Source organism: Engystomops pustulosus, chromosome 2 (genome assembly GCF_040894005.1).
Source record: "Engystomops pustulosus chromosome 2, aEngPut4.maternal, whole genome shotgun sequence".
Lineage (NCBI taxonomy): Eukaryota > Metazoa > Chordata > Amphibia > Anura > Leptodactylidae > Engystomops > Engystomops pustulosus.
In genome coordinates, this window is record NC_092412.1 from 38,885,285 (window position 1) to 38,912,678 (window position 27,394).

Sequence of the window (27,394 nt, forward strand, 5' to 3'; positions counted from 1 at the left end):
TTAATAAATTAGCAAAAATATCTACATTGCTGTGTTTTTCCTGTAAATATGGGGGCAGAGTGTATATTAATATGCAAAAAAATAACTTTTTTCATCTTACCAATTGGCTGCAGTGATACAAAGAGTGAAAAATGTAGAGGGGTGTGAATATTTTCTTTACCCACTGTATATGTACATAGGACTACGCAATGACCTTGACGTTTAGGAAATTGTGTGTTGTTCTCTAATTTTAATATCCAGTGTACATTATTATCTCTATTATTATAGACCATGCTCCTTCAGTGTTTGGAGGGAGGTGACATTGTACACAAATCTACAGAATCAACAGCCCCTCATAGTAAACCCAGGCACAGACTGATCTTTCATTAAACTCTGTTAATGTGCGGATAACCGTGTTAATCCATTGACAGACAGCGGATTAAAACAACAGAGCCAATGTTTTCAATCACTAAAAGCTTGATCCCCGGGAACAATGAAAGGGACTGTCTACTGTAATGCATGCGTAATATCTCCCACCCCCCACCCACACATGGTACGGCCACGGGACATACCCATAACACATACCCATAGCATGCAAAAACAGGCAAAATGTCCAAAAATATCCAAAATGTACAAATATGTGATATTTGATGTATAAGCATACAGATATAACAGCGCTAAGATTGTCAGCGCAGCAGAGTGGGGTTTGTTATCTGATAAACAACACGTGATTTCATGTACCGGATGTGAGATACGAAAAAAGTGAACCATGTTGAGCGATATTAACATATAGATATAGATAGATAGATATGAGATAGATAGATAGGAGATAGATAGATAGATAGATAGATAGATAGATAGATAGATAGATAGATAGAGATAGATAGATAGATAGATATGAGATAGATAGATAGATAGATAGATAGATAGATAGAGATAGATAGATAGATAGATAGAGATAGATAGATATGAGATAGATAGATAGATAGATAGATAGATAGATAGATAGATAGATAGATAGATAGATAGATAGATAAAAATTGCTAATTTCTTGACACAATTGCAGATTTGTTTTAGAAATTTCGGTGGCAGAATCCATCAAGTGTGAACTGACCCCAACTCCTTGCATAAAGATCCGATATGATCTATTTGGCCGTAGCAAAATATCACAAAATATATGATAAAAATGTATAGTAAAATGTGTTCAAATATCACAGAAATGTAGAATTTTTTTTACGATCTGTCAGTATGCAGCTCATTATCACCTGTCATCCATGTCATTTCCTTAATGGCCTCTAGGGGGGGGGGGGGGGATGAATTGTAAATCGCTTCTTTTGTTATGATTGTGGGGGGAAGCGCTGGAACATGATGCAATGCATTGTGGGCAGGACTCTCTTGGGTGAATTAACCCCCCTGTCGCCTTATGCTTTGCTATTGTTAATGCAGTCAGATTTAATCATAGATTACAGAGATTTCTTAACCAAAAAATGAATCTTTAATGAAACAGCGGTTCTTATACAGGGGATGGGGTTATATCATACAACAGCCTCAGCCCATCTGTTACTGATATGCAATGAGTCCACTACATAGAAAATAGAAAAATAGTCACATATATTAAATTGTCTTTATTATTATTTTTTTTTGTTTAATTCCAGGCCTTTAATGCTTGGCGACGCTTCCAAGGAAAATCCCCCTTGTGCCTATGTACACAGAACCGTCCTCCCCCGCCGATATACACATATATACAGCATACACAGGGAGAGGAAGAATTTGGTCCATACAAGTGCTGTACAGGTAGAAAGGATTGACAGTGCATAAAAAACAATAGATCTGTTTTATACTTTGTACAGTGCTGGCCTGCGCCTCCCCCACATCAGGAATAAGCATCCAGTATAATAACTCTCAGTGCTGGGTATCTACAGTGAGCGGTGATGTATGGCTATGGATATAGTCTGGAAGCAATGTGAGCTCTTATTAACTCCATTATTAGGAAAAAAGAAAAAAAAACAGCGCCACACCAGCCTACAGGTTGTGGACGGTACTGCAGCTCAATTAGCTTCAATAGAACTGAGCACAAACTATAAACTGGTGTGCAGTACATTTTATTAGTGCTGAAAAACAAACTATTTCAGCCCTTGTTTAACACCCAGACAACCCCACAATATACAAGATCCAACATAAGGTGCCCAAACACATTCACAGAAGCTATTCCTTTCAACCTCTCCATAAACAGACATGCTCAGCTAGGCTATGTGTGCATGTGCTCTCAAAATAAGATGTTGCAAGTTAACTCTTTTGGCAGCTTATCTTCTGCAGAAGCAAAGGGTTGGACATGATTAAAATTCAACATGCCCGATCCTTGGTTTCCTCAACATCATATAGGGATCCTGAATACTAGAGTCGCCGTCTTTGTAACTAAAAATATTATCCACAATAGGGAGGGATGACAAAAAAACCCATCGGAGGGGGCAGTATTGGGGCCCTTAATCTGGTAGCTACATACATATAAAAATACTGCCCACTGATGAGGCTTGGTAAAAATATACCGATCTGATAGTAAAAGTACCGACCAGGTGGCAACCGCTACTCAATAGACATTAGATGGTCAGCCACCTAAAAAACCTACAGATTAGGGCCAATTTTTGGATGGATGTTTAACAGCACTATAGGTCCCGGTGGAACTGTAAGTCCAGTTCAATAGACCTGCCAGGATCCACAGTGTAGCATACACAATACAGACTGTTAAACAAGGGTACAATACTTCTATGTAGGGTAGATGAGGCATGAAGTCCTGAACTGCCTGTGGAAACTTTTTGAAACTCACATTTCCTGAAAAGCTCCTAAATCTATGGCCCCCTCAAGAAACGGAGACTATAACTAATGACTAGGAAGAAAACACATGACAGACCATAATGACGAGAGTGTTTTGTCCTCATCTCTTTTTTTATATCGGGAACCTGCGACCCGTGGAGAAGCTTGTAGACGCAGGCTAGACCTCTGTATGAGAAAGCAATGTTGGCAACGTTCCTGAGAAGCTTCATAACAAACCCAAAAGGGTTTCCAGAGTTGTTGTGGTCACTAAACGTTACAGAATTGGACAAGACCTACAACCCTGCTACTAACACATTCAGGACAATGGAGATAACTGGAGACTGCTGTAAGGTCTTCTCCTTTACCTGGGGTGAACTTCAACACTACGTCAATACAATAAAAATGGGTGGAGACGTCTTAACAAAGAGCTTGCTGACTTATGATGGACCTAGCATCTAAATGTTATCCTACAGATGAAATGTTATCTTCATTGCTTTACAATTGTCATTAACATTTCGAGTATTTTACCACCAAGGTGGACAGTAATGGTTAGAACTTACCTATGATATAGGTGGCATTCTCCCACCACCAGGCCCTACAGACCTCTCTCCATTCATCCTCCCACCACCAGGTCCTACAGACCTTTCTCCATTCATCCTCCTACCACCAGGTCCTACAGACCTCTCTCCATTCGTCCTCCCACCACCAGGTCCTACAGCCCTCTCTCCATTCATCCTCCCACCACCAGGTCCTACAGACCTCTCTCCATTCATCCTCCCACCACCAGGTCCTACAGACCTCTCTCCATTCATCCTCCCACCACCAGGTCCTACAGACCTCTCTCCATTTATCCTCCCACCACCAGGTCCTACAGACCTCTCTCCATTCATCCTCCCACCACCAGGTCCTACAGACCTTTCTCCATTCATTGTCCCACCACCAGGTCCTACAGCCCTCTCTCCATTCATCCTCTCACCACCAGGTCCTACAGCCCTCTCTCCATTCATCCTCCCACCACCAGGTCCTACAGACCTCTCTCCATTCATCCTCCCACCACCAGGTCCTACAGACCTTTCTCCATTCATCCTCCTACCACCAGGTCCTACAGACCTCTCTCCATTCGTCCTCCCACCACCAGGTCCTACAGCCCTCTCTCCATTCATCCTCCCACCACCAGGTCCTACAGACCTCTCTCCATTCATCCTCCCACCACCAGGTCCTACAGACCTCTCTCCATTCATCCTCCCACCACCAGGTCCTACAGACCTCTCTCCATTTATCCTCCCACCACCAGGTCCTACAGACCTCTCTCCATTCATCCTCCCACCACCAGGTCCTACAGACCTTTCTCCATTCATTGTCCCACCACCAGGTCCTACAGCCCTCTCTCCATTCATCCTCTCACCACCAGGTCCTACAGCCCTCTCTCCATTCATCCTCCCACCACCAGGTCCTACAGACCTCTCTCCATTCATCCTCCCACCACCAGGTCCTACAGACCTCTCTCCATTCATCCTCCCACCACCAGGTCCTACAGCCCTTTCTCCATTCATTGTCCCACCACCAGGTCCTACAGACCTTTCTCCATTCATTGTCCCACCACCAGGTCCTACAGACCTCACTCCATTCATCCTTCTACCACCAGGTGCTACAGCCCTCTCTCCATTCATCCTCTTACCATCAGATCCTTCAGACCTCTCAGTCCAGTCTTACATAAACCATCATCATGATCATTATTTTTGGCAAAATGATACAGCTCCTGCCATTAAGCTGAACTTTGCATCCCTGACAGATCAGAAGAAACCAGCTATGAAATAAAATCCATGAGGGTTAGCAGAAAGTCTATTATGTTTCAAGACGTCGTAGCATTACAAACCTTTAAGGGTTAACAAATCCAAAATGGATGCCAAGCAGTTTACCACAAATGCACAAAAAAGTGAGAAAATGTTATTTTCTTGTATAGTGGGTACAATTCAACCTGGATTGTATGGCAAGTGTTTATCATAAGTATCTTTCAGCTTCCAGCTTGCCCATAAGATAAGCGCCTCACAGCAGATTGGGTTATACGTAATAGGTCCACTTATTTCCTGGCGGGTTCATGAAATGATGTTCTGGCTGAAGGTCCAGTTATCACCTTATTACTGACCCGTCTTACAAGCACTTTCGAGACTGGAATTTTTGTTCTGGGAAGTTCACTTTTTACTGGTGGTTGCTGTGGAGCTGGTGTTGTACTGGTACCAGTATCCGGTGGTGGGCTAGGGGAGTGAACTGGCAGGTGTTTAATGCTGATAGGTATTTTTGAGTCCTTTGTAAAATTTGCCTTCACCGGGCATGTGACGGTTACGGGAGAGAGTGGCTTGGTGTGTGTTTGGCAGGGCCTTTTCTCTTCCGCATGCGCTCTGGCTGTGTTTTCCTCAGGTTCTGTATATAGGTCATAGAGAGCATCTCCACTGCAGCTGTCTCGGGATAGGACTTTCTTTCCTGCACTCTTAGTGGGCTCTTCCTCTGGTCCTGGTATGGGTGAATCCCAATAACCTTCATCGCTATTACGGACGGAGTCCCTCTGCTCCTTCTCCCGACTTTTGACACCCCCCTTCTCGTTACAGTTAGAAGCAAGTTGTTTCAGCTTAGATGGTTTTGCCACAGATATATCACCGGTACTCTCGGTACGTTTTTCCTCCCTTGAGGATTGTCTACTGGTACTCACTTTACCCACCTCTTTGCCAACATCCTCCGGTTGAGGTATCATCCCCAAAAAGTCCTTGATGTCATTGTCATCTACCTGATCTGGACTTGCCATCTCCTCTCCACCTCCCTGATAGGCAATAATGTTCGGCGTCTTTTTGGGAATGACTTTCTTGCCATTCCCATGGATAAGTCTTGCACTGGGAACGCTGCCTCCATCATCGTCCTGGTCGGCAATAATATCACCACATCCTGTAAGAGAGTCAAAGCTTTTCAGTGATGTAACATCAGCCAACATCAAACATATACGATCAAAAGATTGTTCAGAGGGTGGATCAACAGTGGAAGGATCAGGGACTGCAATTTCTTGCCCACTCTCACACTCAGGTTCAACAACGGAAATATTGGTTATTGTAAGTTCACCTGTTACGCTCTCATCTCTTTTTTCCTGTTGGGTCTCCACCTCTGGTTCCGGTATCTGGTCAGTGTGTTCCATGTGGGGGCTACCTGCAATGTCCACATCTTGGGGTTTTACTGGTTGATGTGAGGAGCAAGGAGATTCTTCTGTTGCTTTCGACTGATGGTCCTCACGTGAGATGGTGACTTCTCCAGTAGGCTCCTCACACGGTAAATCAAGTGTGAGAGTCTCTGCAGGTACTTCTGGTTCACACAAAGGTTTCGGAATTTCCTCCTTGATGCATTCCAAGCTGGCAGTCAAAGAACCGGAAAGAATAAGGCCTGGTTGATTTTCTATAGCCCCGTCTTTATCGTCCTTGTTATTCTTGTCCTTTCTATTCCACCGTATGCTGTTAAACAAGCCCTTCAGTCCCTTCTTTTGTCTGCTACCAGCTCTCTGTTCTGCATTCTCCCCTTTCACGTTCTCCAATTTCCCATTCTTTTTTAGCATAGAAAAGAAACTGTGTGATTTGGATACGGGGCTTTCGGGGGACACATCTGTCTTTATTGTGAGTTCCTGGCTGTTGGCGTCAGCGCCGGTGGTATCGGCGGCGGCAGCTTCGGATGGATACTGCTCGTCTTTCTTGTTGTTCTCCAGAACAGCATCAGCTAATCCATCCAGGGTCTTGCTCCGCACCATGCCCATTTTGCTTGTGGTCTTCCCATCTCCCTTATTCTTCACACCAAATATCGTTGGCATAGCACTGCCCGATTTCCTCTTGCCGAATAATTTAAAAGCAGTCTTATTAATCTTTCCTGATGGCTGCTCCGCTGCCGGGGACTCGGCACAATCACAATGCAAGTCCATGTTTGCCGTCTCCCTGATCCTGCCTCCTTCCTCCTGCAGACCCCCACAGATGCCTGATGCTGATTTTCTCACTGGCAGCTTCTCCGCTGCTCCCGTTCATCTCTATGGTAACTAAGGGAGGGGGGGATAAGCGGCTTTCGTCAGTAATGGGCTAGTGCCAGGTCGCTGTCATCCATTCTAAATCAATCTGCAAACTGCAACCAAAAACACGGGTCCCCCCCTCCTTCATCTAACGGGTGTATAGAACTGGAAAATGCCAGGTATACCCCCGCGAGGTGATGCCTCCAATTACAGGGACTGCTTAGTCTGCAGACGCCATTTTACTTGAAGTAATAATTGAGGGAAGACAATGAGGTTATGCAAATCAAGCTTTAACCCTCTCTGTGCTGGAAGCTGAGGTGTGACATATTCCCTATGTTCTCTGCATCACTATAATATCCAAACACCTTACTGAATATTACGTCCGCAAGGGAAGCCACCATTTCTTTACGGGCTGCGGTCTATAAACATTATGTTTCACTGGATGTTTTGGAAGAGAGATGATACGGACATGCGCAGTGCGGGGATAAACAGAGCACTTACAACCAGCAGGAGGCAACGCTCTGGTGCACCTGGAAATGTATACGATAATTCTGTATCCTTCGTATAGGAAATTCTACATCTGCAGATACAACTGATCAGATATTGTCATAGTTCTGTATCCTCTAACCCCCTCAGTGCAGCCACTTGACTCATCTACAGCGTCCACTGCAGGGGAAATGTGGTATTGCATGGCGCTACTGTAAGGGTATTAAGAAGGTCAGAGAAGGAGCCTATTTTTGCAGCATCTTTCTGCTCCACTCCTATATGGTGTCCAGTAAATATTACTAGTATTGCATCCATATGTGGAGATTAGATTAGTCTTTATTATTAAAGTAAACTAAACCTTTTTTTAAAAAAAATATCAAAATTGCATAGTGCAAATGATAATAGTAATAATAAGTACTTTATTATTAAAGTTAACTAAACTTTAAAAAAAAAAATCAAAAATGAGTCGTGCAGATGATAATAGTAAACTTTGTAATATACTTTAGTAAATAAATCTGTTCCGCTTCCTTTTTTAAGCAGTTTGTATAAATCAGCTTTCTGTCCTGTATCCACTGACAGCTGAAAGATAAAGGAACCTGACAAAGTGTCTAATAACCTACAGTCCCTGGATGGTCTCGTCTCCACAGAGAGCTGAATCAAGATAATATTCTCTAGGTATGGAAAGAATTCTGTATTGATCATTGTGCCTTGTACAGGACTTCAGATACACTGCTCACTACAGGAGAAAGAAGGAGCAGAAACTGCATTACTTAATTGCATATAGTGCAACGTTTACTATTATCACCTGTTCTATTCATTTTCAAAATGAAAAAAAAAATGCTTCAAAGGTTTAGCATCACTTTGAATTCTGGATTTCCCTCTCTAGCAAGAAAATAGGACTGTCGGTCCTCTACATCTGTATCTATTATTACAGCAAAAATAAATATAATTAATGATAATATAATATATAATTCCTTTATTTATACAGCGCACACAGATTACGCAGCACTGCACAGAACTAGCCAGATCGGTCCCTGTCACCAATGGGGCTCATAACCTACCAGTATGTTTTGGAATGTGGGAGGAAACCGGAGGACTGGGAGGAAACCCACACAAACATGGAGAGAACATACAAACTCTTCAGATATTGACCCTGGGACTTGAACCCAGGACCCCAGCGCTGCAAGGCTGTAGTGCTAACCACTAAGCCACTGTACCGCCCCACAGCAGAGTGTATTAATTCTGGGCCGAACCTTTAGTTATGCACCCTCTCTTGAATAGTTGTACAGCCTAGTGCCTCCTCCATAGCCTTGAATTACATTGTTCTGCTTTCTTTGTAAAATTCTGCAACAAAGGACATACCACACCTTCACCTATAAAGTCAAGAATATTATTTATATGTTACCAGGGAGCGGACAGTATCCCTTTAAATCCTGAGCAATCAGGAACAGTTTGTTCAGGTTTTGAGATCTGCAGATAAAGGTATAATAAAGTTGCAAAAATGGACTCTCCTTGCAGTCACCGGGTTGCACAAGACACATTTGTGTATGGTGGAGTATGACATCACCGCAGTGACATAAATATCCAGCACACTGTATGAAATCACAGCTATAAGTCACCTCTTCATGGCTGTAATTAGGAGAAGTGAGCCATGAATCTGTCACCGGCTCGCGGGGATGACTACTCTGCTAATGTGCACCAGTCACTGCCATCTAATACATATCATATGTGCACATCTGTAGACTGACTGACCATAGGGGGTGGCCATACATGGTGGGGGTTGTAGTCATAGGATCATATCATTGGATGAAATCATCATGAGATTGATCGCCTTTATCCGGGGGTTAATGACTGTAAAGAGATGTAGGTGTAATTCAGTAAAGTAGCGGCGGTATCAGCAGAAAACTGGAAGTACAAGGAAAGGAAGACAGATTCTGAGCGGTCACCATAGATTAGGCTGGGGCTATGTCTTTAAATCTTCATATGTCTAATAAGGTATTAACCCCTTACTAGACAAATGCAATTTAAGCCTTACACAGGGAAAAGCACTGGGACATTTATTCACTATTCTGTGTATAGTACATAAATATATGCTAAAATAAAACCCCTTTAATAGCCTTAAAGGACATCTACCACCAGGATGGAAGATTGTATGCAAATGAAACTGAGGGGCTCCAGGCTCCGTAGATGTCAATGTAGCCTGGAGCCTCATTTGCATAAAAAAATCAAACATCCTGGTGGTAGATGTCCTTTAAAGGGAATCCGTCATCACAATTTACCTACCAGAACTCACTGCTATATTATATATGACTATGCCACACATCAGCCATACCTATTATTTTACTGTCCAGTTGCTTCTCCATTTCATAACTTAATTTTGGAAATATGCAAATTAGGCTAAAGTGCCTTGGGAGAGAACCATAGGGTTTCAGCTCCACACCTTGCTGGTCTGAGGAGTGAGGTAGGTAAAGGGGGAAGGATTAGAGAAGGCGCTGGGTGGTGGAAGTGTAGTGGGGGCATTGTTATGGCTCTTAAGCCCTGAGGTGCTCTGCTAATGTCCTTAATGCACTTCAGTCTCATTTGCATATTTAACTTTGGCCATGGAAGAGGCATAGCCCAACATAACTTCAACAGAGTCAACAGAAAACTTCCTTGTGGTGACAAAATATTAGTTTTAGCCTCACTGTAAACCAACAACCAGAACTATTAACATAATTTTTTTAAATGAAGTAGCTTTATGAGGTCCTGAATATGCAAATTAGGTCACACATACAGGGTCAGGTCTGATTTGCCTATTAATAGTGACAAGTGCTGTTGGTCCCTTCTAGATCATTGCCCAACACCTCTTCAGCCTTGATTGACAGCTTCAGCCTGTGTCTGTGACACACCTATAAGCAAAGTAAGAAAATAAGTCCCGCCTCCAGTGCACATGCAGGTTAATTTGCATATCCATAAAACTCTCCATCATACTTTTCTTCTCTTCTATGATTTATTATTTCTTTTTTACATCAGAGCTGCGCGCTAACTTCTGTTTCAGCGTTTTCCCTTTTAACTTGATTTCCAATTGAATGACTTTAATTTCTCAAAAAATTAAAATGGTTTCATTAATTCCCAAGAATAATAATCTGCTATAAGTCGTTATATTATATATGCAGAGATCAGCACATACATCCATCCTGAGGATAATTGTATGAACACTGTTCTATCAGAAGGGTAATTAGCACAGCAGAGGCGCAGCCTACAGCATCCATTATATGCATCTTATAATGAATTTTTCTAATTTGTTTTGCCAGTGGAGGAGTGGAGAGGAGTGGATTGGGGGACTTAAAGGGGCCCTGGAAAAAAAACTAAAAGTGTCCTCATGTCACACCTTGTAACCAAATGTCCGATGTGGACTCTCTGGGGCAGATTTACTTACCCGTCCCGTTGCTATCCCTGAGGTGCGTTGTTCGACGAGGATTCGGAGCTGCCGTGATTCACTAAGATCGTGCGTCCAATTTCCTGCATGTGTCGCTTCCCCGCTGAGGTCCACCGAAGTTAACCTTCTTCTTTCCGGTGCATGTAAGTGGATGGCTTGTAACACAATTTTGAATGTTAAATCCTGCACGTTGTCCGAATTCTTGGGATCGTCCGCATGAAAAGCCGGCGCCAATGCGCCAAAATCCGATCGTGTGCGGCAAAAAGCCCTTCTAAATGCGGCACACATCGGAAATCAGCGGATATTCCGACCATAGTGCGGTCCGTGGACCTTTAGTAAATGAGCCCCATTGTCTCCTAAAAGGTTTAGGATAGGAATAATTCCAAACACATTACTCAGTTTTTACCCTTTAACCTCAATACAGGGATCTGAACCATTGTCGGAGTAGTCCCGTTGTCGGTGAAACGTTGCCCAGGTAGTTCCGAGGACCTTGGGGTGAAGCATCAGGGTTTCAGAAGAGCACAGTTAAAGTAAACACTGAATCGGGAGAGTCGGTTAAATTAAAACCGGTTGTAATATATAGTCATGGAGCAGAATTGGGGTCAAAATACAGCAATTCAGAAAAAAAGCAATAATAAAAACCTTTGAACAGAACACTAGGAACCTTAAAAGAGTTGGTCACTCTTACAAAATCTGCCCATCGCCTTTACTGCATTAATAATCTCTAAATGCTCATGAAATTATTCATCAGTCCTGATACTGGGCTGATGAATAGGAGGAGCTGTTGCAGGAGATTATGACTTATCCTCCAACCCCCTCCCCTCTTGATGTGACTGTCACTGGAGCAGTGAGAAACAGAAAGTTGTGTTTATATGCAGTAGGGAGCGTGGTTATAACAGGGAAAGGCCAGAGCTTTTAAAGGAGGCAAAGGTACATTGGAGGAGATGTCTTGACACCTGTGAACCATTTGGAAATAAAACTCACAAGCAAGAAGAAGGATGCCACACGTTGGGTTGATCAGGGGACCGCAGAGGGATAATGTCAATACACAGTCATTAGGTTTTTTGTATAAATGCTGGCTCAATGTCCTGGTGAGGTGACATTGTTTAATTCCAGATCCTACTCTCCTTTCCTAATATCTCTCTTCTCTTATTTTTAGGGAAGCGTGAGGCCATTACCCCCAATCCCTGTGTAATCCCCTGGAGGTGTCCACCCTTGGTAAGCAATAGTCACTTGAAGAATGACTGATTGCTCATCATTTTAGCTTCTCCATCGCTGGTCATGAGATGCCCTCACTTCTTTCCTTCTTTTCCAGGTGTTGTCCCAGTATAAAGTCATGCGTAGTCTTGCGCATAGAAGACCCTCCGTGCCTTCATGTCATCTGCTGGGATCGTATTGACCAGATCATTTAATGGTGCGGCCACCACTAAACCCGCACACAAAGCCACATACAAAATAATAAGAAAAGTCCTACTCTCATTTACTTTTATTTCTCATCTAGATAAGGCAATGTATTCCATTGCATAGGAGCCATCATGGCTTTTGTGGTTCCAGTTAAGGCCCTGGGGGAATCAAGACCTGATTGCTCTGCACAGACACTGAACAAGCAGGGGGCACCGAGAGACATCAGAATAGAAGAATACACAGCTCAAAATTACAATACATGATAAATAATGGAGAAAGGTGCTAAATGTTTATGTAATAAATATTGGTTATAATAGTATCCAGATCAGCAGTTCAGGTCCTTCTGGAGATATCTAGCAGAGTCCTGGAGATTTGTGGGTGCTACTATCTGGTTTGTGTATCACAGTGCTGGTTATATGACATAGTCTTAGCACATGACGAATGTATAGCAGGAGAAGCACTTAGTACAACTAAATAATGTATAGCTCCATCTCAGTGCGGAGACTTCACGTGAACATAAGATCTCAGCGCCGTCTTTATTCAATCCCCTCACACGGCAGACTATTAGCGGGGGCTGTGTTATATAATAATACTAGACGCTCTGATCTTCTCTCCTAACCACTAATTAATGGAAGATGAAAGAGGATGACTGCAACTTTTGTAGTTTTTCAGACCCCGGCTGCTAACACTGTACAAGGCTTATGTGTATCTACACACAATTCCATACATACCTGCAATCTATCTATCTCCGATCCATCTTTTGGGATCTTTCATATTATGCAAAGCATCACAAGCCACAGACCTTTGACCAAGTCTTCTTGAAAGTCCGGCCTACAACAGTACTGTTACCCATAATGGTGGTTTTAAACATGGATTTTGGTACAACTATCCCTTAATTTGCACGGAAAACATTAAATAAATCTGCAACCAAAATCCCGATTAGTTTCCAAATAAGAACCGAGTCAAATTCTATATAATGTATAATGCAGAGAGCATTAGAAACGTTCTGCAACAATTCACCCAAGGTCCCTTAAATTGTTCTTTAAAGAGGACCTGTCACCCATAAATTGGGCACTTAAACGCTGCAGTGATAGAGTGATAGCGTTACCGGAAATCTGCGGGGGAGTACAATATAAACGCCAGACTGCTCACAAAGCGGTCTGACGTATTCATGAGCGAGCGCTGCCTCTTCCCTGGACCGCCCTGCTCGCTCCATAGGCTGGCGGTTTGCATGTATTATAATACCATACCTCTCAACCGTCCCAGATTTCAGGGTCTGTCCCAGCAGGTGGGAGGTTAGTCCCGGGACTTCAATTATATCGTCAGACTCCTGACACCAATAGAGTTGAATCCAGTGATAATGCAGATAGCTATCAGGGTATAATATGATGGGTCGCTGCTGAGAGGGAGCTGGGGATCACAATACATGGGATCCACTATAAGAGGGAGAGCTGGAGGGGGGTGAAGGGGGGGGGGATAGAATATGAAGGAGCCACAATGTGAGGGGGAGGGACCCAATATGAAGGGGGATGAGGGGTCCACAACATAAGGAGGAGCTGGGGTTCACAATATCAGGGATCCACAATAAGATGGAAGCTGGGGAGGCAGAATATGAAGGAGCCACAATGTTAAGGTGGGACCCTTTATGAGGGGGAATGAGATGTCCACACTATGAGGAGGAGCTCAGGGGCAAAATATCAGGCAGGCAGAATTTTAGGGTGCGATAGGGAGCAGTAAGGGGGAAATTATACTGTGTGGGTAGATTTACGGCTAGGGCAAAAAGGGTAGAAAAAAAATTCATCTTTTTTTTTCGCCACTGTAAAAATGGGGAGGTATGCAGTACAAGAAAATCAACATATTCTTAGTCTAAAACAAAGATGTCTAGTTTTACAATGTACTTTCTAGATCTCTGCTGGCTGTCATCTGGTAGCCTACTTACTTCCAATGGATAATACAATGTCCTGCTTATGTGTAGGGCACACAGGTACAAGCCATGGCCAGATTATTATCCATTCCCCGGGTTACTATATAGTGACCACTGTGTCTCGCTCTGCCTTTAGACAATCACTATAAATGGGATTGAGATTTACCAATTCTTATTATTGATCCCTTCAGGCTGGGATGGCACCAGAAGCGCGGCCAGCGGGTTACATAACATGATTACATTACAGGGTGGAGGAGAATGTATCCTCTAGTACCATCTGCCTGTCCTCCTGATAGATGGCACAATAACCCTGATAACAGCGCAGGGATGTGATGGAAGAACACTGATGTTACATAATACTCCTCTGTGTAGCTATTACATTGTTGCATAGGATGATACATTCTGTAGGGAACATGATATCGATACATGAAACTATAACCAATGTATCCAGGATTAGGTACATTCCGGCTTCACCAGCTCGGTCCCATTGTATTCAGTTAACCCCTAGTGCACCAAAGGGATAGCTAGTATCCTAGACTCCTCCATCATGTCATACAATGCATGCACAGGCTTCAGTCTCAGCTGTTCATATAGCACATATGGGTATGCAAGTCCTATAGGAGTAAATGGTGCTCTGGGGCAGTTTAGTATGCGAAAAGGAGGCAGTAGACCTTCAATGTGCAGATTTAAGCATACAAAGCTGCAAACAGTGTTGTCTCTAGTGATCTATGTAACCACCCCTTTGTGTGTCTAAAAGCAGGACTGTGATTTTTTTTTTTTAATTAAGGAATTTAGCTGGACTTGGTGCACTGAGGATGTGTCCTGACACTTCTGTATAGTATAATATAGAAGTCAATGAGAACTGGGTTTGTGAAGTAGCTCAATACAAGAGTGCTAGGGCACAGCAGTGTGAGGAAATGTCTCCAGTGCATCAAGTCCTGCTACAATCCTGGAACACAAGGCCATTTTTTTGCCATCACAGTGCCGATACTGTATACACAAAGATTTGATTTAAGACAGGCAAAAGGTAGTCAAAAATACTGATAAACTCTCTTTAACATTTAAAAAGCAGTTCTGTACCAGCATCATAGATCCTGGGAAGGGTGTTAATAGTGACAGAGATTTGTATTACCAGAATCCATTACTCCTTTGCCTCACTAGTGACCTGGAATTATTAAACGTGGCCCTCTGTGGGGTTATTAGTGACCATCTTACATTTAGTGAGTGCTACTGCTAATGTGCAGTTTGTTATAACCTCTATTATACCTGAGGTGGCCATTACTATGCAGATAAATGATGGATATAAGACAAAGCAGCACAAAGTAAGAATCTTATGCTTGTAAAAAATTGCTAAAGTTTTCAGAGGGTGGAGCGTAAGCTAAAATACAAAGACTGAGCACAACATTTGTGACAGCAAACTGTTATTTTTATAATTATTATTATTTTTTTTTACTTTTAGGTCATAAAATGCATCGACTGACCCTCCCCACTGCCAAAAAAAATGTGCGTTCTTCTATAATGAATCTGTCACATGAGAGGCAGCTCAGTCAGACATGAAGCGCTATTATCACATCTCCGAGGGCTTTTCTCTAGGAAATTAAGAGATTGGATAAAAGAAATCATAGAAATTATGGCTAAGTCATAGAATTATCATGTCATCTCCTACATCAAGTGATAAAAGAAGGAAACATTAGTTGTCTCTTATAGACATCACTGTCTGTGGGTGACATGTATTTTGTTTTATGGGGCATTTATAGGAACCTACATTGGATGTTGTCTCTTTTAATGCATTTTATTAAATGGGTTTTTTTTAATAAAAATCACAAATTCATCAACATTCAGTGTAATCTCAAGATAAATACATTAATATTCTCCTTCGTGTAAATTATAAGAGTATTACAAGCCACAGAGGAGTTTTGTGACCATATAAAAGACTAAATCCTGTTTATGGGATTTAAGGTAACATCTAAAATTTTAATACATGCAGTCCCCGGGTTACTTACAAAATAGGTTCTGTAGGTTTGTTCTTAAGTTGAATTTGTATGCAAGTCAGAACTGTATATCTTATAATTGTAGCTTCTGACTAAATTTTTTGATCTCTGTGACAATTGGATTTTAAAAATGTTGGGTTGTCATAAAAACCCGGATTAAAGGGAACCTACCACCCCGATTCTACCTATAAAGGTAGAAGGGGTGGTAGGTGGATGAATGGGACGTGAGGATAGCCCTTTTTGGGCTAATCCTCACGTCCCGGCTATCTTTTAGAAAAGTTTATTGCGGGCATATGCAAATTTATTTATGCGGCTACTGGGGCGTGGAGTAGCCGGACATGAGGCTACTAGTCGCGGCTACTCCACGCCCCAGTAGCCACATTACTCCGCCTACCATTTAATCTTCGGCGCGCAGCTCCTCGTAGCTGCAGCCCTCCTCCGAGTCCCCCGGCATCTGCGGCCTACTGCGCATGCGCAGTAGCTCTGGCCCCGGAGCCGCGGCTGCGCAGCCAAAGGCCTGGGTTCTGCGCATGCGCAGAACGCAGGGGACTCAGACGAGGGCGCGCAGCTGTGAGGAGCTGCGCGCTGAAGATTAAATGGTAGGAGGAGTAACGTGGCTACTGGGGCGTGGAGTAGCCGCGACTAGTAGCCTCATGTCCGGCTACTCCACGCCCCAGTAGCCGCATAAATAAATTTGCATATGCCCGCAATAAACTTTATAAAAAGATAGCCGGGACGTGAGGATTAGCCCAAAAAGGGCTATCCTCACGTCCCATTCATCCACCTACCACCCCTTCTACCTTTATAGGTAGAATCGGGGTGGTAGGTTGCCTTTAATAATAAATCTTAATTGCAGACACCTGTGATTACTGTTACAGCTGATTATTGTAGCCTTGGACTAAAGTACAGTAAATTACCAACATCCAGGAGTCTGTTTGTAACTAGGGGTCGTCTGTAAGTCGGGGACCGCCTCTAAAAAAAAAGAAAAGGGTACATGCCTGACTTGGCAGATCCCAGGTCAATCAGGTAATTTCAGTCTTCATCACATCCAGAAGTCTCAGGGGACACAGGACAGACTTTGGCCAATCAGTGGCCTCCCATGGGGAAGTCACTTTCTCTTATGACATTGGGGGTAATTTAGTAAGACTGGCGTTTGAAATTACCTGCGCAGGCGCTATAGTACCTGTATTTACTATACTGTAATTCATTTTTAGATAATGCAATAAATGTTTCTCTATAAATATTTCTCTAAAAACTTTGCTTGAAAGTGGTGGTTTGTTCCCAAAATTTATAGGGATTTATTCCATAGTAGATTGTGCCCAATCTCATCCAGGTCGGACCTATAACCAGAATTCTGGTTTAGTCTCTGCCGGTTTCCACACCCCTGTCCACCCAATTCTTCCGTGGGTGGGAGAAGCAGGAAAACTGACATGATGAAGAGATTTATGGGCCTTCTCCACCAGTCTCTCCCAATATGTGGTCCACAGTGGCCACCAAAAGGCAAAAGTGACTCCTCGAAACTTCCAGCCAAAGTTTCTGAAAACTGGAATCTCCGGGGTGACGTGGAAATTGAAGAAGAATTTTTCAAGAATTCCTGGAAAATTCCTTTACTTTACATTTGGGGAACAACTCATTATCTGGCGACACGGTGGCTGAGTGAGTAGCACTTCTGCCTTGCAGCACTGGGGTCCTGGGTTCGAATCCCAACCAGGTCAACATCTGCAAAGAGTTTGTATGTTCTCTCTGTGTTTGCTTTGGTTTCCTCCGGGTACTCCGGTTTCCTCCCACACTCCAAAACATACTGTTAGATTGTGAGCCCCATGGGGACAGGGACCAATTTCACATGCTTGTGCAGCGCTGCGTTATCTGTGTGCGCTATATAAATAAAGAATTATTAATGTGACCCTTGGCTGCAGCAGAACATGTTTTGGAAGAGTCAGTTTCCTTTCCACCATTGGCTCATCCCTTTAAAACAAAAAATATGCAAAAGAAGAAGTCATGGGGTAGTCCTGGTTCCAGTGAGAGGTGAGTACAAGATCAACCAATCACCTTTTCTAAACATTGGAATCTCTATAGAACAGGAAGTCCTACCCTTCTTACATGAAGATATGAAACACACCAGTTGGAGGCAAGTCCTGTGACCAGTACAAAGAGGGGACGAGGAGTCCCAATCATCGATTGTAAATTGTGTTTTTATAAATGGGCATTCATTTCTTTATAACACTATATCGGAGGATAATCTGTTGAAAAATGATCTTAATAGAACAGGAAGTTTCAGCCAAATATGGGGAACTGTGGTCAATGTGAAAACTGGAGGATTTTTTTTTTTTTTTACATGGGGGGGGGCATGTATCTTTATTTTTACTTGCTTTTTCCCCCTTCTTTTTGCATTTTTTTCTTTTATTTTGAGGTTTTTTTGGGGACTTTTTGGGTGTATTTGTGAGACTATGCCAGAAGTTCTCCGGGTGCGTGTCTCTGTTGCAGTGTTCCTAAATGTGTCTTTCCAAGCCGGATGTGTACATTGTTTTGTTTTTCATTTATGATACAGTAAAAGAAAATGCATGTTTGTGATACCTTTTTTATTACCAATTCTGCTTAATTTGGTTAACAAAACACTTCGGGAAGCAGTGTGCAGCATGAAACTTTACATGTTTAATGAACTGGACATAGAAATATGCAGCATCATTTACAGATGTTCAGTGCTGGACAATATATGTAGAGTAACATACAAACAGCTGCAATGGATGGAACCAAACATGTAATAACCAGATAATCTACCCCTAGTGATGGCTTCCTTGCTGCAATGCATTATGGGACCATATTTTTATGCAAATAGTGGCCAGTGATAGGCTCTACACCATAATAATATATAAGAGGATAGAAGGCACATTGCACTAAAAAACTCTCTATTTTACAGAAATCTGACATTTCTTGACAATGATCATAATGTATATTCACCTTTGAACACCTTTTACAGTAAAAGAAATGTGTATAATGCTAAAGGGGTTGTCCAGTTCCGGCAAATAATTGATATTGTTTGTGTAATGAAAAGTTAAAAAAAATTCCAATATACTTTCTGTATCAATTCCTTGGGGTTTTCTAGATCTCTGCTTGCTGTCATTCTATAGGAAGCTACACTGGTTACTTCCTGTGGTGCACGGCTCATTATATCCCTGGTCATATGATGTCACACAGGTGCATGGCTCGTTATATCCCTGGTCATGTGATGTCACACAGGTGCATGGCTCGTTATATCCCTGGCCCTGTGATGTCACACAGGTGTACGGCACCTATAGCTTTCTATAGAAGGACAGCAAGTAGAGATCTAGAAAAACCTGAGGAACTGATACAGAAAGTATATTGGAAAATTGTATAACTTTTCATTTTACATTATACACACATACATTATTTGCTGAAAGTGGACAACCCCTTTAAAGTAATTTTGTATATACATTATATGATCTGGAGTTAAACCCTGTATTATATTCCAGAGCTACATTCACAGTTCTTTTAACTTCAGAGCATTAAGTTCCCAGCATTCTTTGCTGTTTAAAGGATCTGCAGTACAAAGTGTCACTTCCCATGAAGCTAACCATCCCATTACATTACAGGATTGTAGCTGCATTGTTAGGGGTGTGTCTGTCGACAGCCCCATTGACCGTTTCCAATTGCAACAAGCAGAAATGTAAAGGCTTTTTTACTATAAAACAAGGTGTAACAAAGAATCAATTAATGTCGCCTAATTAACAACTTTCTATCCTTATTTAGATTACGCCTAAGTATTTACTATGAAAAATTGTGTCCAGACGAGACATTCCCTTTAAGTAAGGCACCACTGACTCCCCCTAGCCACGTATATCTTCATCGGATGAACATATTATAAAGCAGCTATGTGACCAAGTCCTTTTTATTTTGGCAATTAGATTTATAAACAGATAATTTGAAAAAAGAAGCTGACGTACAACGGAGCACATTTATGTCTTGTATTAGATTTGGCACATCGAGGAAATCTACCATCAAAACCAAACCAGGGACACCTACTCGTAGAGTTATGCTAATTATGCTGTGGTGCGTTACCACAGCTCTTCTGTGCGGTAGCTTCACAGGCTGTTACACAGTGTTCCCTCAGCACTTTCACAGATTTCCTTCTTCATAGAGGAAAGCACATTTCTATACCAAAATAATCCACCCCACCCATCGCATAACCATGTAAGCTCTGCCCAATATGCAGGAGATGAGGCCCGTATGAAGGACTCCATACACATCAAAACGAATGAACTAGTCACATACCCTGCATGCGCCATGTCCTACATTACAGCTGTCCACTACATCGACAACAACCGAGCAGAACTGTAACCAATCTCACCCAGAGAACATCCGTCTCACACGCAATATTCCCTCCAAACGGAGAAATCTGAAAAAAAAGCTAAAATCCTGATTTTCAGGGCTATTATTAGTGCCTCTGATGTGCCCATCTACCACATAGAGGCAGTATGCCTTGGCCGCCACATGGGGGCGCAGCTTAGTTACATTTCATTTATTAAAGCAGGACTGCAATACCAGACACAACCTATGGCCAAGGGCGGCACTGTTTCAAACAACTATTTACTAATATTTATGAACTAATACATTTTTTCTCCTATACTATCAATTATAACAAAAGTTTTCTTTGCTGATCACAAATGTAGAAAGCTTTGCAGTCCTGTGTCCATCCTACACTTATCAGTCCCAGTAAGCACAGCGCAGATTTTACAGCTCCTGAACAAGTCATAGACGTCCGGACCGCCACGAGGTTCTGACCTAAGTCAAATTTTGTTTTCCAAGTGGAGGGTCACTTCAGTGGGGTAGTACAATGAACAGTACTCATCTCTTAAAAGGGGTTGTCCACTTTTAGCAAATAATTGATATTGTTTGTGTAATGAAAAGTGATACAATTTTCCATCTAGATCTCTGCTTGCTGTCCTGCTATAGAAAGCTTCTAGGTTTCCTTCTAGTGGATAGAAATCTGTCCCTGGTCATGTGATGTCACACAGGTGCATGATTCGTTATATCCCTGGTCATGTGATGTCACACAGGTGCACAGCTCGTTATATCACAAGGCTCCGAGTACATTCTGTGATAACAGCGGCTTGTGCCATCACATGACAGATTTCTATCCACTGGAAGTAAACATAGAAGCTTTCTTAAGCAAGCAGAGATCTAGAAAACTGTGAGGAATTGTATAGTTTTTACATACACAACTTATATCAATTATTTGCTGAAAGTGGACAACCCCTTTAACCACAGGATAAGGAATATTTGTGTGATCTTTGGAAGTTTGACCACAATTCCTATGAACAGGGATCCATAGTGCCCCATTGAATCTAATGGGACATGGAGTTTAATAAAAGCAGCCAATCTGAACTCTATGAGTGGGGTATGTCAGGACCACCGCTCTCTTGATCAGGCAGGGGGTCCTAGCATTCAGACACATATGACCTACCCTGTGGATGAGTGATAAGTGTTGCTTGCTGTACCACCCCTGTAAAGTTACACCAATAGTGAATGTAAACATATGACGTTCATCTATGATAACGTTAAAGGCAACTTACAGAAAAGTATCAAAAGGTAATAAAATAATCCCTAATATTGTAATAACAGCTCAATGAAGAACTAATAAACTCCCCAATCAATAGGAAACAATAACCGGGAGTAAAAGGCATTGTCCTAGGTGAGTAACGTATCCCATGTCCTATAATAAGAGTATAGGGAACATTAATGGAACACTCCCTTTAAAACAGCTACTGCCTATTATAGATATGGTGACATTAACCTGCTCCTGTGATAGGATAGTCTGAACATATATACTTGATGAGACCCTAGGAAATATGTCTTATACACAGTCAAGGGCTGGAGAGGGGGCGATTGGCCAGACCGAAAGTTCCCAGACATTGGGGCCAAAAGATTATGGGGCAGGATGGTGTCCTGGTAAGACACAAAAATAGAAGACATAACATTAATAAGTGTAGTATACCCCCTCTACAATATTACATTACATAATAGCCCCCTAAATCAAAAGCTACAGTCAAGTCCAGTCATATACATCTAGGGTAAAAAAAGGAAAAAAAAAAAAAAATCTGACAAAAAAAGTATAAAAAGCAGCAAGATTGGCTACGTCAGAGGCACGATCACCTATAGCTAATGTATAAAGCACAGCGCAGTATGTGCATACACCCCCCACCACTCAATAGCATCGCACAAGCTTCAAGTTTTGTAGTGCAAACAATTCCCTTTATAGAAGAAGCCTAACCCCCCAGCAAGACCTTCCTAGTACAGAGGATGGGGACATGGTGGACTCCCATCATATATCCCCTACAGCATATAAAGTGCATTTTGGATCTGTAAGTTATGTGGTGACAACAACAGTGAAAGAACAGTATATAATCCTGCACTGATAAAGTAGAATAAGGCTACATTCACACGACTATATGGGGACGTAGCTTGCGGCCGTACATACGCCCCCCATTTATGGCAATGCCACACACGTATGGCACCATATCGCTCCGTACACAGTAAAAAGGTAGGAAAGGTCCTATCTTTCCCCGCATGTATGCCATGCATTTCTATGGAAAAGGGGAGGGGTCACCCCTACTCCCCTCCATCGTGCAGGACGTATGGCCGCCCAGGTACAACCCAGCCTGCATACGTTCGTGAACATTCTGCCAAAGACAGAAATTGTTTTTTGTAGCTCTACAACTTCTAGTCAAATAAAGCCAGCTTATCGCCAAGAGTCTGACCTCTCTAAAGCAGCATCTTCCCAGATGAGAGTCCATGTGGACTGTATAAGGAGGCTTTACCAGGCCAGAGCTTCCATGCATCCCTAATCTTGTGATCATTGATAGGGGACTTGGACTTTTAGACATTCTAGGGGAGATTTATCATAAGTCTCTTAGAGCAGAACTTTTCTAGTTGCTCATGGCAACCAATCAGAGCTCAGCTTTCATTTTATCACAGAAGTTTCTAAAATTAAAGCTGAGCTCTGATTGGTTTCCATGGGTAACTAGTACAGTTTTACCTCAGAAATTTGATGATAAATCTCCATATCTGACTTAATAGGGACCTGTCAGGACACTAACCACCCCCTGGGTCCTTATAGATAAGTTTGTCTATATCACCTCTGTGTGTGGCCGAAACACTTGCACTAACCTAGAGATGGGTCCATTGAAAAGCATCGGGCCTATCATTGGTGCTACATCACCTCTGTGTGTGGCAGAAATACTTGTACTAACCTAGAGATGGGTCCATCGGACCTTGAGAAGCATGGCAGCTGTGCGTTGCTTAGATGTAGCCAGGATTGTACACCGCTGCTTCATTGTGCCTACGCCACACTTACGGGCCATGCAGTGTAAGCAGTCAGTACTCCGCCAGCTTCACCAAACTACTGATCAGAAGTGATAAAAACTGATCAATAAGGACCCCGGAGTGATTCAGTGTCCCGAATCACCTTCACAGGATCCCTTTAACGATGGATGTCAGATGCCTGTTCCTGAGACAACCATTTTAAACCATGTATCTATGAAGGTCCTGCTGTGTTCTGGTGTAATAGAGAAGATGTACCTTTTACTACCTCCTTTTATACCCTTAGATTTTTTTTAAAAATTTTCTCTAGCTCCTGCGATTTCCTGAACAATCAATGCCGATAGACTTGATAACCAACATGCAAATTTAACACTCTATTGTCAAGTGGGTGGAGCAAGGCTGTCTGCTTCAGTCCAGGACCGCACCCACCTGACAGTAGAGAACCAAAACTATTGGCACAAATTGTTTAGGATCGGTAAAACGCTATGGAGTTAAACTTCCATCTGCTCTGGAATTTGGGAAGATGTAAAGAGATGGAGGTGGTGAAGGGACCTCTTTACACGTATTTTTTGATTCCTTCAAGTCATACAGATGATATAATCCTACATAAAAGAAAATTTAGAGAAAAAAAAAAGAAAATATGCAAAAGTAACAAGTAGTGGTCTCCATGAGTTATGAGGAAGGGCTGGGTGTTGCTTATATAGATGGATACTGTTTTGCTGATATGTTATGTTATAACATTACCTTTCTTGAATGGTAAAGCGCCTTATGTTACCACTACAACTACATAACGCCATTAATATAAAATATAATCTGTACATATCTATCAGGACAAGTAAAACGCACTCTGGAGGTACTCACCCTAAAAAGAACTAGGAGAACCTGTTAGACCAGCACATATATGGAGTCAGCATCTTCATTATCTACAGACATCTGATCCCTACAGTATATATCATTCCTGTATTTGACCCCCTACACTAGCAGCATCATATAAAGGGCCCCCCGAGGACTTGCTCCCTATAACCCATTCCTATTTCATCACTCTCATAGACACTCACTATCCATGTGATGCCATAAGCCAGACAGTGGCGCCCCCTGTCTCCCTACTGTAGTAACAAACACATGACGCGTCTCCAGTCTAGTTTTACTTTAACTAACTCTCATTTTTGCGACTCCAAATTCCAGGCTGACAATGGAGGGCTCAGCCTTGGTGATCTCCTCTGAGTAGTCAGTATAGCGGTTGTCTTCAGTGATGCTGCCCTCTAGGGTCTGTTTAGGATCCTGCAGGGGGTGGAGTGCTTTTTCCTTCTTGTAACAAGAAGATTCCTTTAATTTGGGAGACCCTTGGGATGTAGAGGAGCTGATGCAGCTGTTGCCGGCATTTTCTCCTTTATTAAGGTTACTCAGTTTCTATAGAACAAAAACAAAATTGTGGAATATTACAAAATCTGTTACGTGTAGGCAATCTTTGTTTACACCATGTTAAATGCGCTGTCTGGGACCTGGTGTAATTAATAATTTTCTCTGTGTGTGTCCAGGCATAATGTAGAGATGCCACGCACAATGGCGGCTGTAGAGATGCCACGCACAATGGCGGCTGTAGAGATGCCACGCACAATGGCGGCTGTAGAGATGCCACGCACAATGGCGACAAAATAGGTGTCAGTCACTACGGTTGATGACTAGATGACTACTACTAAGCCTATATCAATCTGTTCAGCTTCTCCTGTTCTATACCATTTTCCTGCCAATAGGACACTATGTATAATCTGCTCAGTACCATCTGCTCTATAACATGCTGCCTGCAGATAGGGCACTATATAATCTGCTACGCTCCTCCTGCTCTATAACATGCTTCCTGCAGATAGGACACTACGTATAATCTGCTAAATTCCTCCTGCTCTATAACATCTGTCTGTAGATAGGACAATATGTACAGCACATCTGATCAGCACCACCTGCTCTATAACTTGTTGTCTGCATATTGTACATAGTGTCCTATCTGCTCAGCTCCTCCTGCTCCATTACATGCTTCCAGCAGAAAGGACACTATGTATAATTTGCTCAGCTCCCCCTGCTCTAAAACATGCTCAATTTGTACACGACCCAGCTCAAATCCACCAAGGAAATGTGTTCCATAAAACTCTTCCTATATTTTAACATCTTAAAACATGGACATAAACATCAATGTTTATGTCCATGTTTTAAGATGTTGAAATAAAGGAAGAATTTTATGGAACACATTTCCTTGGTGGATTTGAGCTGGGTCGTGTACAAATTGTGTTTAACCGATCTCAGGTGGAGTGACGATCCGTGCTCTCGGAATCGGGCGTTCCTCCTGCCAGGAGCCGGACACCTTTTTCTTGTGCTATATCTATAACATGCTGCCTGCAGAACTACAGTAAACTTACCAGTTGAAGTTCTTTTAATTCATCCTCCAGGTCCTTGTTTTCAGCAGATATTTTTACAAGGAGATTGGGGACGGATTGCCGGGGGTGCAGCGTCAGGTCAAACTGGTGATACATGTTCCTCCAAAACCTGTTTAACAGAGAATTATAGATTACAGATAACAATCTGCAGATAACATCTATTTAAGAATTATTTGGATCCTAATATACGGACAGCAAAAGAGCTTACTTGAAATGAAAGGGGATGGTATTTGGTTCCAAGACTGGTTGGGTCTGTAAGGAATATAGGTCAAATATTGGATTCCGATATTTGCTTTGTTCACTGAGAAGATGAGCCCATAGCGAGTGAGTTCTCTCCTTTAATCTGTCGGAGGAAAATCACAAAATTATTGGACTAAGAATTTACATCACATTAAAAGACAGAAACAAGTTGTAGGACTATGCAGTGGATGCTATGAACCTCTCCACATCCGTCTCATATTATATATTCAATATTTATCCATACATCTCTCTGTAATCTAACTATATAATAATCTAAATATGTAACTAAATGTGAGTTTCCAGAAAAATATATATATTACAAATGAGAAAATAATTTCCCACCAGGGGATCAATAAAGTTGTGTTGTATTGTATATTTAAATACGCTTTATAGGGGGCAGTATAAACACATCACGTACAGCTTCTTACAGCTCAGTTACTGCCGTTTCTGGCTTCTGCTACAAAACAGCCAATCACAGTGCGCTGACCTACCTGCACGAAGGATTGGCCTCTCCTAGTGCCTCCTGAAGTATCCAGAGGCAGTAACGCAATGGGCAGCGGAAGCGTAGAAGTCGGAACAGTAAGTAATGTGTTATTATTGTACCTACCCCCCACTACAGCTTGACTTTTTTACTGGACTATCCATCTCCTTTTCATGTCAGATCTAACCATATTTCTATTAAATATCTGATATATATTTATCTATCCCTCTCTCTCCCCTATGTATCCCACTCCCATCTCTCTTGTAATCTATCCCTTTTATATCTATAAAAGGTAAGTACTAAGTTCTATTTAAAGAGGCCTCTGCTGGACATTTCCTTAAAGGAGGCCTCTGCTGGACATTTCCTTAAAGTAAACCTACCATTTGATTTGATGCATTATGAAGGATACATACCTCGAGAATGCTGTAGCTACACTGATGCAGGATCATATCTTGGATAATCACAGAGCTGAGGGGTTTTGCTGATAAAACAGATAAAACATTATGATAATGAAGCTCTGTCGCTTCTGTGGCTCCTTCAGCACTTGTTTAGCATGTGACTACAGGAGATGATGATGTAATCTATCTTGTGCCTGAAGGCAGAATAATCAATTACTGCACCATCCCCCAGCTACTGTGTATGAGCGATCCAGCTCAGGTTGATTAGTGCTTGACTAGTCATGCTTGACTAACCTCCATTTGTAATTTCAAGCTCCTGTGTAATGTGTCAGCCAGCCTGTCCCAGCTTTCGCAAGGTCCTGAATGGTATAATTGTTTTATTAGCAATACCACTCAGCTCAGGGATTAACCAAGATATATTCCTGCATCAGTGTAGCTACAGCATTCTCAAGGTATGTTTGCTTC

The 27,394-nt window shown here is 42.3% G+C and overlaps 3 protein-coding genes and 1 long non-coding RNA gene across 7 annotated transcripts in view; 1 reads left to right on the plus strand and 3 right to left on the minus strand.

Moving 5' to 3' along the window:
* Window positions 1-1,451: 1,451 nt before the first annotated feature.
* On the minus strand, window positions 1,452-4,476 carry LOC140117516 (uncharacterized). Of its 4 annotated transcripts, none has more exons than XM_072134317.1 (2): window positions 4,358-4,476; window positions 1,452-4,318 (listed from the first exon to the last, which is right to left on the minus strand). In XM_072134317.1, the coding sequence occupies exons 1-2, from the start codon at window positions 4,458-4,460 to the stop codon at window positions 3,351-3,353; spliced, it is 1,071 nt and encodes a 356-aa protein (XP_071990418.1). In that variant the 5' UTR covers window positions 4,461-4,476; the 3' UTR covers window positions 1,452-3,350. The 4 variants fall into 4 exon arrangements, with proteins under 4 accessions (XP_071990418.1, XP_071990421.1, XP_071990420.1 ...); XM_072134320.1 differs by having other exon boundaries at window positions 4,397-4,460; XM_072134319.1 differs by having other exon boundaries at window positions 1,452-4,162; window positions 4,241-4,460.
* On the minus strand, window positions 1,452-6,863 carry AMER2 (APC membrane recruitment protein 2). The gene is made up of 2 exons (XM_072134316.1): window positions 5,899-6,863; window positions 1,452-5,727 (listed from the first exon to the last, which is right to left on the minus strand). The coding sequence occupies exons 1-2, from the start codon at window positions 6,737-6,739 to the stop codon at window positions 4,871-4,873; spliced, it is 1,698 nt and encodes a 565-aa protein (XP_071990417.1). The 5' UTR covers window positions 6,740-6,863; the 3' UTR covers window positions 1,452-4,870.
* Window positions 6,864-10,808: 3,945 nt separating this feature from the next.
* LOC140116457 (uncharacterized) lies at window positions 10,809-13,075 on the plus strand. The gene is made up of 3 exons (XR_011852766.1): window positions 10,809-10,867; window positions 11,884-11,942; window positions 12,040-13,075. It is a non-coding gene; the product is annotated as an uncharacterized lncRNA (long non-coding RNA).
* Window positions 13,076-24,513: 11,438 nt separating this feature from the next.
* The window catches only part of MTMR6 (myotubularin related protein 6), a 37,361-nt gene continuing 34,480 nt past the window's right edge, over window positions 24,514-27,394 (minus strand). The window contains exons 12-14 of the mRNA XM_072134321.1: window positions 26,019-26,153; window positions 25,793-25,919; window positions 24,514-24,791 (exon numbers count right to left, since the gene is read on the minus strand). Of these exons, the coding sequence (XP_071990422.1) occupies window positions 24,531-24,791; window positions 25,793-25,919; window positions 26,019-26,153 (523 nt within the window). The 3' untranslated portion in view covers window positions 24,514-24,530. The remainder of the gene's footprint in view (window positions 24,792-25,792; window positions 25,920-26,018; window positions 26,154-27,394) is intronic.